At 58.1% G+C, this 14,776-nt stretch overlaps 1 protein-coding gene across 3 annotated transcripts in view; it reads right to left on the bottom strand.

Moving 5' to 3' along the window:
* Positions 1-543: 543 nt before the first annotated feature.
* The window catches only part of NSMCE1 (NSE1 homolog, SMC5-SMC6 complex component), a 50,408-nt gene continuing 36,175 nt past the window's right edge, over positions 544-14,776 (bottom strand). For 2 of the 3 annotated variants that reach the window (XM_032842756.1, XM_032842754.1), the window contains exons 3-8: positions 6,747-6,868; positions 5,793-5,870; positions 4,595-4,741; positions 2,146-2,262; positions 1,096-1,216; positions 544-659 (exon numbers count right to left, since the gene is read on the bottom strand). In XM_032842756.1, coding sequence (XP_032698647.1) covers positions 580-659; positions 1,096-1,216; positions 2,146-2,262; positions 4,595-4,741; positions 5,793-5,870; positions 6,747-6,868 — 665 coding nt within the window. In that variant the 3' untranslated portion in view covers positions 544-579. The remainder of the gene's footprint in view (positions 660-1,095; positions 1,217-2,145; positions 2,263-4,594; positions 4,742-5,792; positions 5,871-6,746; positions 6,869-14,776) is intronic. The other variant, XM_032842755.1, reaches the window with a different exon arrangement.

The following is a 14,776-nucleotide window of genomic DNA, read 5'->3' as shown; positions in this document are numbered from 1 at the left end:
TGGGGGGCAGATCGCCGTGGTGGAAAAGCCCGGATCCGGCAGGCCGGCTGCAGCCAGGAGCAGAGCTGGCGGAGGAGGCAGGGCGCTTGGACAGGGTTTGGTGGCGGCTCGACGCAGGGGAGCCGGGGTGGAGGCATCTAGGCTGACGGTGGGGCCGCCCGTCGCCAGGCAGGGTGGAGGAACCCAGTAAGGAGAGCAGCCCCCAGCCATCAGGCAAGCTGCATCTTGGGCCAGAGGGTCTGGACTGTGGGAGGCTGGGGAGGGCCGGTGTTGCTGGGACGGGTGACCCAAGCCGGGGGCTGAGGCAGAGCCGCCGGGCCGGGGTCGTGCGGGAGGAGCTCTGCCAGCTTGCCCGGCTGGGACCCAAGCCAACGGGCTCTCTGTTACCTGGAAGCCCAGGAGAGGACCAGCCACCACAGGGAGCCTCCTGGGGCCGCACGACCACAGACCGAGGCTGCAGCGAGGACTCTTCAGTGACTTTTATTCCAAACCTGCTTACACGTGAACGTAAAGCAGGGGGGCTCGACACTGCCGCTCCTCTCCCAAACCAGGCTCACCCGCGGTCCCCCAGCGCGCCAGCTAGTGCTGCCGGGACCGCAAGGACCTCTTGGTGGCCCTGGACGTCCCAGCCTCCCGCTCCTTCTCGGGGTCGAAGACTTCTGGGCACAGAAAAGACCAGAAGGTACTGTGAGGAGCAGCTCATGGCCGCAGCTACGTGCCGCCCGCCGAGGGCTCTGCCCTCGCCCCTCCCTGCAGATCCCCACCCCCCACCACGCTGCCGCCGGGAAGGCGGGGGTCACCTCCCGTCCAGGGATGGCTGCCAGGGTGGGGGGCCTTGTTTAGACCAGACGCTCCTGTCCCTGGGAGCTCGCCTGGGTTCTGAGAGCCCTGAGAAGTGTGCGAGCGGGAAGGCCTCCGCACACTGCACGAGACCCTTCAGCTTGGGGTGTCGGGTCCGGCTCACACAGACCTGCACGTGCGGAGCCCTTGCCTGAGCGCTCCCCATTCATTCCAGGTGTCCCCTCGGTCCTGCCACCAGCCCCTCCCGAAGATCAGGGTGCAGCCCCCCCACCCCCGCACCACAGGGACACGAACCTGGTATCTCGTGGGGCCAGTAGTCATTACAGTGGGGGCAGCGCGGCTCGGAATTGGACTGGAAATACTTCGCCACGCAAGGTAAGTGCATTCTGATCCCACACGTCTCGCAGCTTTGACCCTGAAACCAGCAAGGGGATGGCCATGGAGCCTCGTGCACCCCTCCGAGCTCACAGCCCTTCCACAGGGGCGAGGAGAAGGTCCAGAAGGCTCCAGGGTTTTGTCCTCCAGGCCTGAGATGGACAAGGAGAACCCCATAGCCCTCAGCACAGGGGCTTGTGCCCGTGCTTGTGTGTACATTTGTTCTGAGAAACGAATGTAGATGGAGAACACTCCAGACTCTAACAGCGGGGCGCCCGGGTGGCTTGGTGGGTTAAGCGGCTGCCTGTGGCTCAGGTCCTGAGGCATCCTGGGATCGAGGCCTGCATCAGGCTCTCTGCTCAGTGGGAAGCCTGGTTCTCCCTCTCCCTCTGCCCCTACCCGCTCCCCGCCACCGTGCTCTTTCTCTCGCAAATAAAAATCTTAAACAAAACTCTAACGGGCAGAACTTGGTGAACGGCGGGCCAGGCCACCCCAGGAACTCGGGCTCCCAGTGCACATGGGCCCTCAGAGCGTGCAGAGCCGAGCACATGGCTTCAGCCTTCCAGAAGGCCACTTGGAAATGTGGAGCAAAGGCTTTAAGAAAACGTGTCCGCCGTGCCGGAAACCGCACGTCCGGGAAGCCAGCCCAAGGCATCAATTCCAGGACAGCTGTGCGGAGAGGCTCGTCGGCGCACGGCTGACGGCGCAGCAGCGGTAGGAGTCGGGGAAGAACCCCAGGCGCCCGCAGGGAAGCCCCGCCAGGCCGGCCGCGCCGAGCAGAACAGCAGCGGGCCCCACGGCCAGACGTTCCCACGCCGGCGCCAGGAGGACACGGGCTACCCGCGGCCTCTGAGAGCCCCGGCCTAGAGCTGAGGGACCGGGGGGAGGGCGCGCGTGCTGGTCCCAGACGAAGCCGAGCGGAGGCCCTCTGGTCACCCCGACCCGCCCCCGCCGAGCCCAGTGGGGTACCTGGATGAGGAGGCTGTGGCAGATGTTGCAGATCTTCACGGCGTCAGGGAACGTCTCCCGGATGTACTGCTCCATCTCCAGGATGGCCCGGCTGTGCAGCGTGAACTCTCCTTCCTTCTGCAGGACAGAACATGGCAACGGCTCCGCCCCTGCTCGCCAGCCCCTCGCCCGCCCGGCAGGCGCACGGCCCAGGGAGCTGCTCAGGGCTTCGTGCCCTTCACGCGGCCCGTTTCCACCAGCCCCGGCCAACAGGTGCCCACGCCGGCCCCTCGGCACAGCCGCAAGCTGGGAACACCTAGGCCGAGACCGAAAAGGAAGCCAAGGTGAGGCTCCCCGTGCCCCGACCTCGGCACCTCACTTGTGCCGCACAAGCGTGAACCGGGGGTGGGGGAAGATGCCAGCAGCCCCCTGAGCGAGCCTGGCCACAGCCCCCCTACGGGCCTGCCCCCAGGCACAGCCCCTACCGAGCGCTCACCCCTTCCTCTCCTCCCCCGGGCAGCCCTCCTGTATCCCTGTACCACCTTCAGCTCCAGGGTCATTGGCTCAGTTGGGGAAGAGCTGTCCTGCGTTTCCTCCGCTCTGTAGCTGGACCTCAGCGAGCTGCCTGCCCAGTCTCTGGCTCCTCCCAGACCATGGGCCCCAGGCGGAGCGCCAGGCCCGGTGCTGCTCGTGTCCCCAGGCCTAGTGTGGGGCTCCGCGCTCGGCAGCCGGGTGATGAAACTCCCAGGGAAGGTGGAGTCGACCCAGCGCCGAGACCACGGAATGCCCGAGGCCCCACCGAACAAGCTCACATTCCCGGTCAGGCCTGAGCCACATTTACTAAACGTGGACTGTGTGCCTGGTCCTCATCGCTCATGACCCTGCTCGATCCTGTGGGGACCCTGTCACAGGGAGGGCAGGCCAGGTGCCCTAACCCCAAAGACCCAACCTCCCAAGATCTCCCAGGCCCCGCGGCGCAGCGGCCCCCGAGGCCTGGAGGTGCGGCCGTCAGCAGAGGCCCATGCTCCAAGGCTCCTTGACCCTGGGCGCCTCCCCAGACCCCGCCACCGGGACACAATCCTGTCTGTGCCCTGGATGTGCACGACAAGTCGCAGGGCCAAAGTAGGGTGCTCGGCTGCATGGAGCGCATGGCTCCAGGGCAGACCAGCAGGTGACTACAGTGTGTTTCCTCCTGAAAATCCAAGATTTCCTCACCTCCCCATGAGGAGCAAGTACATCTTGTCTGTTTGGGAGAAATTTTGAAGTAAGTCCCGTCCCCCTGGAACGTCCCCTCCGGGCCCAGCCCTGGTCCCAGCCACATGGCTGGAGCGTCCACAGGGCGGTAAGGCACGAGGAGCTCAGTGGGTTAAGCACCCGCACTGCCCAAGAACATTCCCTCCTGCCGGGCCTGCCCCACAGAGGAAGAGAGCCCAGGACACAGCAGGTATTGGGAGCTGCTGTGACCCAAGCCCGGGCCTGGATGGGGCTCTGTCCCCGCCAGACCGGGGACATCACCTACGCCACGCAGCTGCGGTGTGTCCGGCTCAGCACCAGAGCCAGGGGGCTCTCGGTCATCACAGGGCAGGGGGCAGACCCGAGGCTGCAGTGGGCCCCGAGCAAGGACTTAGGCCACAGCTCTGGGGACCAGAGGCAGACTCTCCCTGGAAGGGATGTGGTGCAGCACCGCACCACGAGCAGCGGCCCCCAGCTGCGGCTCTGACCACGGCGTGAGGAAGTGGAGGGCTGCCCTGAGCACGCCGGGCGCAGACATGGGCACTAGGGCCACGGCTGAGGTCGGGTCAGCACGGGGCCAGCCGGCCTCGGGGTTCCTGGCAGCAGCACTGCCTTCTGTGGGAAAAGCCCGGAAACATCTTGCTCTGCTCCAGTCAGCAGTGGCAGCCACGGGGTCTAGAAACGGGGAGGTCAGCACCATCTGGTCCCTTCCCGGCCATCCCCAGCTCCTCTCCAGCACCTGCCCCCATGTCCTCCTGGCTCCTTCCGGCCAGCGTCTAAGCGAGAGGCCCTAAATCATGTAACACTGACAGTAAGAACCACAAGGACAGCGATCCTCTGGGAGCCCGGCACCAGGCGCTGGACATCGGTCGTTCCATTCCTGCCGGGCTGGGGACAGGACTCCTCCCCGCTCACAGAAGAGGGGCTCCCGCTGCCCTGGCCAGGAACCAGGCTCAGATCTGACGCCAGAGCCGTGCCCTCCGCCCCACATCTGCCGCCCAGGGCCCCAAGCCCGGGTGCGGTCCCCGCTCTGCACTTCCAGCTGTGGCGCCGTGGGCCCCTCGTGGGAACGAGCAGGAGGCTCCGAGCCCTTCCCATAGGGTCCTGGTGGGCGTGAAAGCAGGTGAGGCACCTGGCACGGCCCAGCTCAATGGACAACCGCCAGATCCAGTGTGGTTTGGGAGGGAAATTTGTCATGTGAACAGTGAGCCGAGCCGGGGCACCAGGGACGCGCTACCTCGATCAGCCATTTGTTCTGCACGAACTTCTGCAGCACCTGCTCCGCCTCCTTCTTCCTCATCTTCTTGCCTTTAAGTTGGTCAACCAGGTTCAAAATATTTGTGGAAGACGCAAAGCCCGTTTCTGAGTCAATAATCAGTTCCAACTGGAAGAAAGCAGCAGGTACTGCGTTTATCCATCAAATCGGCAAAAGCAATGTTTGAGCAAGAACCCCGATCCCGGCGGGGAGGGGGCAGCAAAACGCTCCCGACCGCAGGCAGAACTGGACCCCCAGAAGGCTCTTTCAGGAAGCTGGTCGCATAGGGCACCAACAGCCATAACCACAGCCAGTCCTTCTGACTTGGTGCTCAGCCTGTGACATCACGCCAAATGAATGACCTTAATGTGCCCAAGTCAAGAATCTTCTCTCGCCCCCCACCTCCCTAAAGGGAGAGAAGCTGGGAATGAATGGAGGCAGCACCACACCTGTGGGAAAGGCATCGGGGGTGGGGGACCAGCTGGAGGCAGGACAGGACAGGACAGCAAAGCCAGGGAGGGGCAGGAAGCAGGCACTCTCAGAGTTGACGGTCCCCAGAGGAGGCTCAGAAAGGAATGGTTCTAAGACTAGTCACCAGAGACCGGGATTGGCCAGATCTGGATGAGGCCAGAATGTCTCAACTGTCTTTATGTCCTGGTCCTTAGAAGGTGCCCCCAGGACTGAGAACCACTGTGGTGGCCAGTGCTCAGCTGGGTGAGTGACAGGAAGGCTGAGCCAACGCACTGATGCTGGGGAGACAGCAGCGCCTCTCAAACGAGACCGTGGAAAAGGCCCGTCAGGCACCTTGTTAAAATGCAGAACGAGATTCAACAGTCTGGGGCGGGGGGACTGGGATTCAGCCTTTCTAGCAAGCTCGCTGCTGCTGCTGCAGGCCTGGACCATGGTGCGAGCACCAGGCAGTAACACTTGGTGGCCCGCATTGCATACCCAGAGGCCTCGTGCAAAGCCAATCCGGTTCAAACCTAGAGAGGCTCTTCTTTCCGTGGCGCCCTCCCATCATCACCAGGCGGCAGTGAACTGCTCTGTGACCCCCCGCCCCCGTACAGAGCCACCTGGGACAGCAGTGGTGACCCTCCAAGATCACGGTTTCCATTTCTGACGATGGAAGACAGCAGGTTCCCCAGAAGCCCGGCCATTAAACAGGAACTACTGTACTTACGGCCTTTCTGAACAGATCCAGCTCATTCTCTGCAAAATCTGAGGCCATTTTGGAAACAGAAGTCGTTGCCAGATTCACCTACAAAAGAGGTCAGCATGGTGGTCAGGCTGGGCCCCTCACCGGTACCTGAGCACTGGTGTCCAGGGGCTGCCGGCCACAGCTGGATCTGTGACCAGTCCCTATGGGATAGACCTCTATCTCTAGCTCAGTCAGCACGTCTGCTTCTCAGAGGTTCTTAGAACTCCGAAGGTTGTGTACTATCTTCCAAACCCAGATACATTTGGGGAACTTGTCTGCACACTGAACGGAGAGTCACGTGCAAAAGGCACTGACAAGTCCAGCAGTGGACAGCTCTGATTTACTGATCTAATCCAGTGTATCTGTAGTTACTTGACACCACAGCCCTTCTGCCCTGGACGAGTGTGAGCGCCTGGCCGCACCCCTTTCAGGTGGGCCTGGCTGTGGGAGCCTGGTCTCCCTAGATGGGCCTATGGCAGAGCCCTGGCCCACACTGGGGGCCTTATCTGCTCCACCCGCCTGTTTCTCCCCTCGCTCCCCGGCCAGGAGGCCCAGATGGCTCTCAGTCCCAGCGCTCCACACATTCTTTCTTCTCACAGTGTCCATATTTTATTCCAAATGAAAAACCACTTCCTCCCTTTGATGCTAGCCTTGCACGCATTTGAGGGTACTTGCATTTAGCTGTCAACAAACAAAACCCGTCTTGGGCAGAGGCTCCGTGTGGGGCAGTGAAGTGAGCACTGAGGTGCCAGCCCCTGGCCCTGATCACTGGCACAGGACACTGACAGCAGCGCCGTTTACCCGGTAGGCGGGGCGGCCGGGCTAGGCCGAGTGCGTCTGTCTCTCCCACCGCAGGGCTGCTGGAACAGGGCACTGCCACCTCCACCCACCGCAGTTCTGCACAGACGCCACAAGAGGGCGCCGACGTGCACTCACCAGTGCGTAAACAGGTCTCCCGTCGTCTTCCGTGGCTCCCTTCTTGATCTCAATATACAGGGACTCCAAGACGCTGTTAATGTTGTTGATAAAGTCCTCCAGCTCCTCCACGGCGGCAGTGCCTGGAGAGAAGCGGGATGGGGCAGTGGGTATCCAGAAAGTGTGACTGTCGTAGTCATTCCATCCACGTGAGCCCATAACAGGAAAGCCAGGAACAGATGTGGCTTCTTCCTTCCTCGAGTACCCAGACAGGGTGCTGTGAGCAGGAAGGCCCGCGAAATGGTGTCTGACCCTGCCCAGCTCTTCCTGTCCTGGCTGGAAGCCCCCACTGCTGCCCCTGCCACCCACTAGGCCCCTCTCCGCACACTTCCCCACAAGGAGCCTGGCCCTGCACAGCCTCACCCACGCTGGGTCTCTCTCTCTCTACCTTCTTCCCTTTATCCGCCATCCAGACATGTACTGAACACTCCCATGCCAACCTGCGTGCCGGCTCCCGGTCAGGAGTGGGGTGGCAGCGGTGAAGACCAAAGATGACCAGATCAGGGTAAGAGCACCAGCACACATGGGGCGCACCCCTGGGAGAGGCCCTGCACGGGCACTTTCCAGCCATTAGTCCGTCCTGCCAGCAGCCCTCTGAGGCAGGCACCAGTACCCTCCAGATGGGCAGCTAGGCCCAGGTGCCCAGGGGGCTGGCGCACCCACACTGCACCCCCCGAGCACAGTGAGCAGAGGGGAGCCCAGTAGCATGGCCAGAGCCTGGGCTCAGATATGTATACTGTCCTGCCGCCACGCTTCCCGGGGCTGCACAGGGAAGCTCCCTCCACTGTCCTGAGGCTGCCAGTCCATACACGGGGGGTACATACAGAACCCCAGCAGCGTTCACCATCCCCGGGCTGCAGGGGAGCTGGGGACAGGAGAGAGCCAGGGGCCCCTGAGGCTGCAGCGGGAGGCAGGAGCCCCACGCACAGGGCCCTGCAGCCCAGGGGAAGGTCGCATTGCGGAGCCTGGCAGAGTCGGAAGCAGAGAAAGGACACGGTCAACTTTGTGTCTTGGAATTACCCTCTTGTGTACTGTGATACTTTTTTAAATAAAAAGTATTTCTTTAAAGATTTTATTTATTTATTTGACAGATCGAGATCACAAGTAGATAGAGAAGCAGGCAGAGAGAGAGGAGGAAGCAGGCTCCCTGTTGAGCAGAGAGCCCGATGCAGGCCTCGATCCCAGGACCCTGGGACCACAACCTGAGCCAAAGGCAGAGGATTTAACCCTGAGCCACCCAGGTGCCCCAAATAAAAAGTATTTCCTAATAGTTTTATTAACTTATTAAGATAATTTCAACGGATTTATGAGAAGCAGCCAGCATACAAACAGTATGATACCACTTATGTTAAAAATAACGAGAAAACTCATGAAGTACTGCAGGAAAGGCCTGGAAGAACAACCACCAAGCTGATGGCTAAGGCCATTGCTAGGAGGGAGACACAGACGAAGGTGTCAGCCCAGGACACTTTATCTGTGCCTGACTCCGCACAGAGAAAGATACTTCCTTGTATACCCAAGGCCTGTCGAAGTTGAAAAGCAAAGGACCAGTCACACTGGTGGCAGTGAAGGTCACAACCACGTGGACCATCCAAGGGAGAGTCGTGACACAGGCAGAGGGGGCCCAGAAAAGCTAATGACAAGACCAGGACAATAACACCAACATGCAAATCACGGCAGGGATCAAATCTTCCTTTTTAAGTAAACTTGTTTAAAGTTTAAAAAAAAAAAAAAGCCCTTTCAGTAAAAAGTCAGCAGTGCTGAGGGTACAGAGACGTGGGACAAACCGCAAGGACAGTATGACGCTGGAATGTGGCCCCAGCTGCCGAGCGCCTGGGAGCAGAGGCGGGCCCAGGTGGTACTACTTCCTGCCTCCCCTCGAGCCCTTCCTTTCTGAAAGGCCTCCCTCCTCCTCACCCGCATTCCTGCCCACTCATTCCGGAGGACGACTCAAATCACACTTCTTTCCATGAAATGTTCTCTGCAGCCCCCCGTACACCGGGCCTTTGCCGTCCTTCCTCTTCCACACGGAGGGCCATGCACGGCCGGGGGGCCTGGGCCGGTGCAGGATGGCCAGGAAGCTTTTCAGCAGGTGCGAAGCCCTTGCTGCAGCAGCGCCCAGCCTGGGAAGCCGGTGCACAGCTGTGGGGCCTTCGGGAGCACAGCCTCGGGGGTGACAAGGCTCCTCGTGGGCAGGAGCTGCTCCGTCCACCCAATTTGACACAATGGCAAGTCCCACCTCCCTCTGAAAGTGATAATGCACATTTTCCACTGAAAAGGCCACTCTTGGGTATGGTTCAGAAAAAGGTACCCTGTGGGCAGATCACAAACCCTCCCGTATGACAGACTTTCCAGCGACCTCGTCTGCATGGAGATGAGCTAACAGCCACTCCATGCCCTCCCCTCTCCCACCCCTCCAGCGTGCTGTCCACTCTCATTTTTCAGAAACATGCCTGTTTTCACTGAACAAAAACCACCTAAAAGACCAAAAACAAAAATACCCAAAAACAAAAAAACCCACTTCCTACTGCTGTCCTTGCAGGAGCCAGCCACCTTCTCAAGAACTCACGTTCTCTCTGACCACACAGCTTCCTATGTCAAGGGCATGTCTGCACCCCTGCCTACTGCTGACACTGTGCGTGCTTCTCATGCCCTCTGCCACACTATCTCCTCCTTAAGTAAGGGAATATACTTCTCTTGGGGTGCCTGGGTGGCTCAGTGGGTTAAAGCCTCTGCCTTCAGCTCAGGTCATGATCCCAGGGTCCTGGGATCGAGCCCCGCATTGGGCTCTCTGCTCAGTGGGGAGCCTGCTTCCTTCCTCTCTCTGTGCCTGCCTCTCTGCCTACTTGTGATCTCTGTCAAAATCTTAAAAAAAAAAAAAAAAAAAAAAAAAAAAGAATATATTTCTCTTGTGTTCAGGAACACCCTCTACCCAACTTGAGTTTTGAGGTCATCAGCATGGCGCCGTGGTGCCATCCCAGGCCCACCCTACCTTTCTGGGGGACCCCCGGTGAGTCTCACCCTTTTCTCATCCCTGAAGGCCACCGACTGCCTCACTTCCAACTTCGTGAGTCTAAAACACATCCCTCTGACCGTCTCTCTAGCACAACCCTTCACTCCAACCTCCCAGTCTCCCACTCCCCCAGCGTCCTGGTCACGCCCCCTCCCAGTCATGGACCAGACCAGCCGAGGGGAGGTTCCTGTGCCCTGGCCTCCTGCAGCTCCTAAGCAGTGCCTTCCTCAATCACCTGGCTGTTCCAGTCACCAAATCTGGCTGCCCCACTCATGGAGTCACCTGGTAACCTTTGCTGATAGCCATTTCCATCTCTAACCAGATCTTAGCTTTTTTTTTTTTTTTTTTTAATTTTCTTTCTTCAAAAGTATGATTTGGGGAGGCAATAATTCCAGATACCCATATCCAGAGAACTGGAAGGCAGGGAGCTGAAGGCCCCAATCTGAGGTCAGGAGGAGTAGCCCCAGCCTATCGGATGGACACTCTCAAGCTAGAAGGGACAACAGGAGAGCTCAAGGTGGTTCCAGCTTAGCCACCAAGAAGTGGGAAGGTGGGAAGATGGCTTTGGCCAGAAGGTTGTCCCACGTCCTGGTGCCCTCGGTCGTGCACATTCCTCAGCCTGGCCCCTGGCTGTCAACCAGTCCTATGTGTCCCTGTCCCCAGTGCCCTTCCGACATGGTTCTTTTAAAGGCAGCCAGAACTGGGGTTGTTTGGTTGGTACCAAGCTTCCCAACAGGCCATCAAGTGTCAGGGGAACAGCAGATGGGGGATTCCAGACCTCCAGTCTTCTGAGGAGCTGTGTGCCCGGCCGCGCCCCTGCGCCCTGCCCTGCTCTTGAAGCCGCAGTGGAGAAGCTCTAGTCTGCAGATCTGTACGAACACCCTGGGCCGAAGGAGGATCAGAGGATCCCTCAGGCCCCAGTATCCTGTAAGGCTACGGTCATGATGAAGTGCGTGAGATAAAAGGCTGAACCACACACTTTGGAGGCAATTACTTCCGGTCTTAGTCCCACCATGTTGATGACTTAAGAGAATTAATAACATCACTCCTCCCTTCAGCACCCCAAACCCACCGAGAAAAAAGAGAGGCTTCAGCTTAGTATCAAAGTTGCCAGATTTTGTGCAGTTTGAGCTGGATCAGAGGTGGGGTGCCTGCTTCTGATCAGACCCGCGGTCAGCACGACGGGAGGACCTGCTCCAAAAAGCTGTGACAAGCAAGGCCCTGGGCCCACCAGCACTGTCTCCTCTCCGAGAGCAGGAGGCCCCCACCCCACGGCACGCAGCCCCATGTCTCAGCCAAGCAGAGGTCTACAGCTCTTCGGAGCCCCCTGGATCCTCTCTTCTTGGGAGCCGGGTGTCCCTGGGCCTTCCTTGGGGACTGGGGCAAAGTCACTGCAGACGAGCTACAAACAGCCAGCCTGCAAGCCGGCGGCTGTGATTCACAGGAGTGTGTGGGGGGCACTGTTCGCTCGCTCGCCTCACATCATCAGTACCGGCGACTGCGAGTCACGAATATCACCTTGATATGAGAGAGGCTTGGGGAGAGTCCCCATCACTTAGCAAGGGCACCCAGGCCTGCCCAACCCCACATCCCGAGCCCGGTGCACGAAGCCACAGGGCCTCCCCAGAGCAGAGCAACCGTTCCTGAGAACACATGCCCTGCCTGTGGGGGCTGAAAGGCCAAGGCCCAGGAGAGGACAGAACGGCTTTTTCTTTAGCAGGAAATGCCTTTTCGATGGGACAATTAAAGAAAGGGGACTCAGGGCATTCCACGGGCTGGGGAAGCAGCCCAGAAAAGGGGACACTGTTCCACGGACAAGCGGCTGCTTCATTCTGAGAGACTGCTTTATATGGCCACTGCTGTATATATTCTCTCCTTTTCTATTAAAAGTCAATTTTGGCTCAACCAACAGCCCTCTTGCTAATCAGGGTCCCTCCTTCCCAGCAGGCTACCAGTAACAGGGGCTCCCCACACACTGGGGCGGCGGGCGTTCAGGAAATTTGCTGCCTTAACTTCTGAGCAACAAATAGTTTTGTTCCAAACCAGGCAACTATAGATAGAAAATGCTATTTTTAGGCAGAGGAAATAAGAGCAAAAAATAAGACCCCAAGGGACCAAACCACTTGTGGGCCTACTCGCCCTCTGACAGGCCCTTCACCTGCTGGGGTAGCATGGTGGCCCACCCGCGCGGCACTGGGGAGGGAGCGGGCCAGGCCCTGGATCAGCCCTGGGAGCTGGGGCACACCGGGCCGAGGGGGGGGGGTGGACTGAGAAAGACTGGCGGACAAGGACACGGGGCCAGAGAGGCTGTGCAAGTGGTCACATCTCAGCCTGTGACCTTCTAATCAAATGCCTGGGAAAAGGGCTCTCTACACACTCAGCCACGCGGGAGAAAGACGGGAACGGACAACAATGCTGCTTCCGAAGTCTGGTCAGTGAACGGCCCCGGAAGAGCAGGGAGGGAGGGAGCGGCCTTTCATGTGACAAATATGCTTGATGTGCAGTCCTCTGTATCTGTGCATCAGTTCACCGTGTACCCCGCTTCCACCCCCTCGTGATCTCATCAGGGCCTCGTGAGCGGCCGCGGAGGCGAGCTGGGACACAGCAGTTCTGGGAGCTTCCACAGAGGACACGTTGAGTCACAGAGCTGCGGGGCTGACCCAAGATCCCAGGGCCAGCCAGCGATGAAGTACAGACTGGAACTGCGGTGTGTCTGGCCTTTAGCTTTTGGTGCGGTGACAAAGGATTTGAGCGTTCATTCAAAGAAAAAAGTTTTTGCTTAGATATGCAATAATGTCTTGAGAATTACTTCAAAATAATATGCATTTAAATAGGTAGCAGATGTGCAGATAAAACAAGATTAGTCATGAGTTGCCATTTTAGCTGGGCGATGGGCTTCATTGTATTATCCTATGTTTCTGTTGGACTTTTCCCATTTAAGGGTAAAAAAAAAAAACTCAGTCGTCATCAGCAATGTGACCTGACGCCTTGACCCTCAAGTTTCTGACTCCAAGAAGAGAAACATGGCAGAGCTCCATGACAAGGTAGATGAGCTCAGACCGCTAAGGGTGTACGGGGAGGTTGGGGGGAATAGGCTTTGAATAACGGACTCTTCCTGAATCTGTTGCTTAGAGAGCCATTTCCAAGTACACAGAGTTTTTTGTTGTTGTTTTGTTTTTTAATCTAACTGTAGTTAGAACGTCTGCTCTTTAGGCCTTCCTTCAAATGGCAGTACACAGAACTTTCACCGTGCTTGGCACAGTTCTGGCGTCCCGGCCACAGGCACGAAGGGTCCTAAGACCTATGACAACACTACCGGGCTGGTGACAGGTTGTGTGCCGACCGTCCCTGTGTGTGCAGTAAACCCACCACCCATTGGCCTGGCCCCTTGCCAGAGCTCCGTGGATCAGTGCTCCCTCTGTCACAAAGGGGCCGGGGCAGGCGGCATCCCGAATTACAACGTGAGTCATCACAGAAAACTAAGCCTTTCAGCAGAACTCGACTGTTGATGCTATTAATGTGCATTTCACTTCATCTCAGCCTTTGAACACAGGTGGGCCATCTACCGTGGAGACGAGAGGCAGCTCCCACTCCCACACCCCCTCCTTCCCCCCAAGGGATCCTCAGGAAGTAGATGAACGGGGTCTGTGGGGGCTGACGGCCCATTTGCTAGACGCAAAGTGGCTCTGGTCTATCCCTGATGGGCGAGCTTCCCTCTCCCCGGGCTGCAGCTGACCCAAGCTGGCCGGTCTGGACAGAATTGGAGGCCCACACAGGCCAGGCAGAAGCCCAGATGGGGACAAGCCCAGATGGGCACAAGAGTGGATGCAGTGGGTGACGCGGATGTCACGTGTCCCACCGAGAGCAGGAGGATTCCTCTGCTACAGCCACATGCCCAATCTTTGGATTTTTATGAGAAATCTCCCATTTGGTTTATTTTTTAATGTGGTTGTTAATTTTTAAAACACCAGAGGGAAACAAACGGTGCCCATCAACTAGGTACGTACCACTGACCGTCCCAGTTTCCAAATTCTAATATGGGCTGGGACCCTGCCATAAAGAGACACAAAGACTGATGGGGCCACTGTGTTCCCTGACCCAGCAGGTAAGAGGCTGTGGGCTAAGCTGTGAGTAACTCAGAGGCTGAGGGACTGAACGCAGCACATGTCAGAGATGGCACGGGCTTCGTTCCACACTACCCCCATCAAGCAACATCACGGTAAAGCTGGCCAAGTGAACTTTTTGGCTTCCCTGTGCATATAAAGTTATGCTTACACTACACTGCCTATCCAATATGCAACGGCACTTTGAAAAAACAATGTACCTACCTTCACTTAAAAATACACGATTGCTAAAACGTGCTAACCATCATCCGGTTAGTTGTAAGCATGGATCCCTTATCACCGTAACAAGTATGATCCTGAGAACGCTGGACATATGGCCCAGACTGACCAGAAGGTGACACAGAGACACGAAGTATGCTGCTGGGAAAAAAGGCACAAGGCACTGACAGACTTCCTTGGTGCAGGGTTGCCACAAACCTGTGATTTATTTGGAAAAAAAAAAAAAAAGGCAACATCTAGAAAGCACAATAAAGCTAAGTGCAAGAAAAAGAGGTCTAGAGGCCAGACACAGATCACACGTAAGAACAGGACTCAGATCCACCATCTGCAGCCGCCAGCCCAGAGAAGCAGCCCCTCATCTACAGTCAGCAGCCCCGGCAGCCAGCCCACCGCCTGGAAGCCAGACTTCTAGAAAGTCAGACCACTACCGTTAGCCACCAGTTCCGGAGGCCCGACAATAGCCCCTGTGGTAACTGGAGCAAGAGGCCAGCACGTGCTTTGTAACTGACGGCTTCCCTAATTTTGGGTTCCTGCTTCCAACTTAGCACCAGGCAGAGGAAGCCGAATGGGCTCCCCTAACCAACTGCGGGGCGTCTTGCTTCTCGGTAAGCAGTGCCAGCTGTCCTCGCACCCTC

Source organism: Lontra canadensis, unplaced genomic scaffold, assembly GCF_010015895.1.
Source record: "Lontra canadensis isolate GAN:19392208 unplaced genomic scaffold, GSC_riverotter_1.0 scaffold132, whole genome shotgun sequence".
NCBI classification, from domain to species: Eukaryota; Metazoa; Chordata; class Mammalia; order Carnivora; family Mustelidae; genus Lontra; species Lontra canadensis.
The sequence above is the reverse complement of the archived record's forward strand: the minus strand, read 5'-3'. Positions and strand labels throughout refer to the sequence as shown.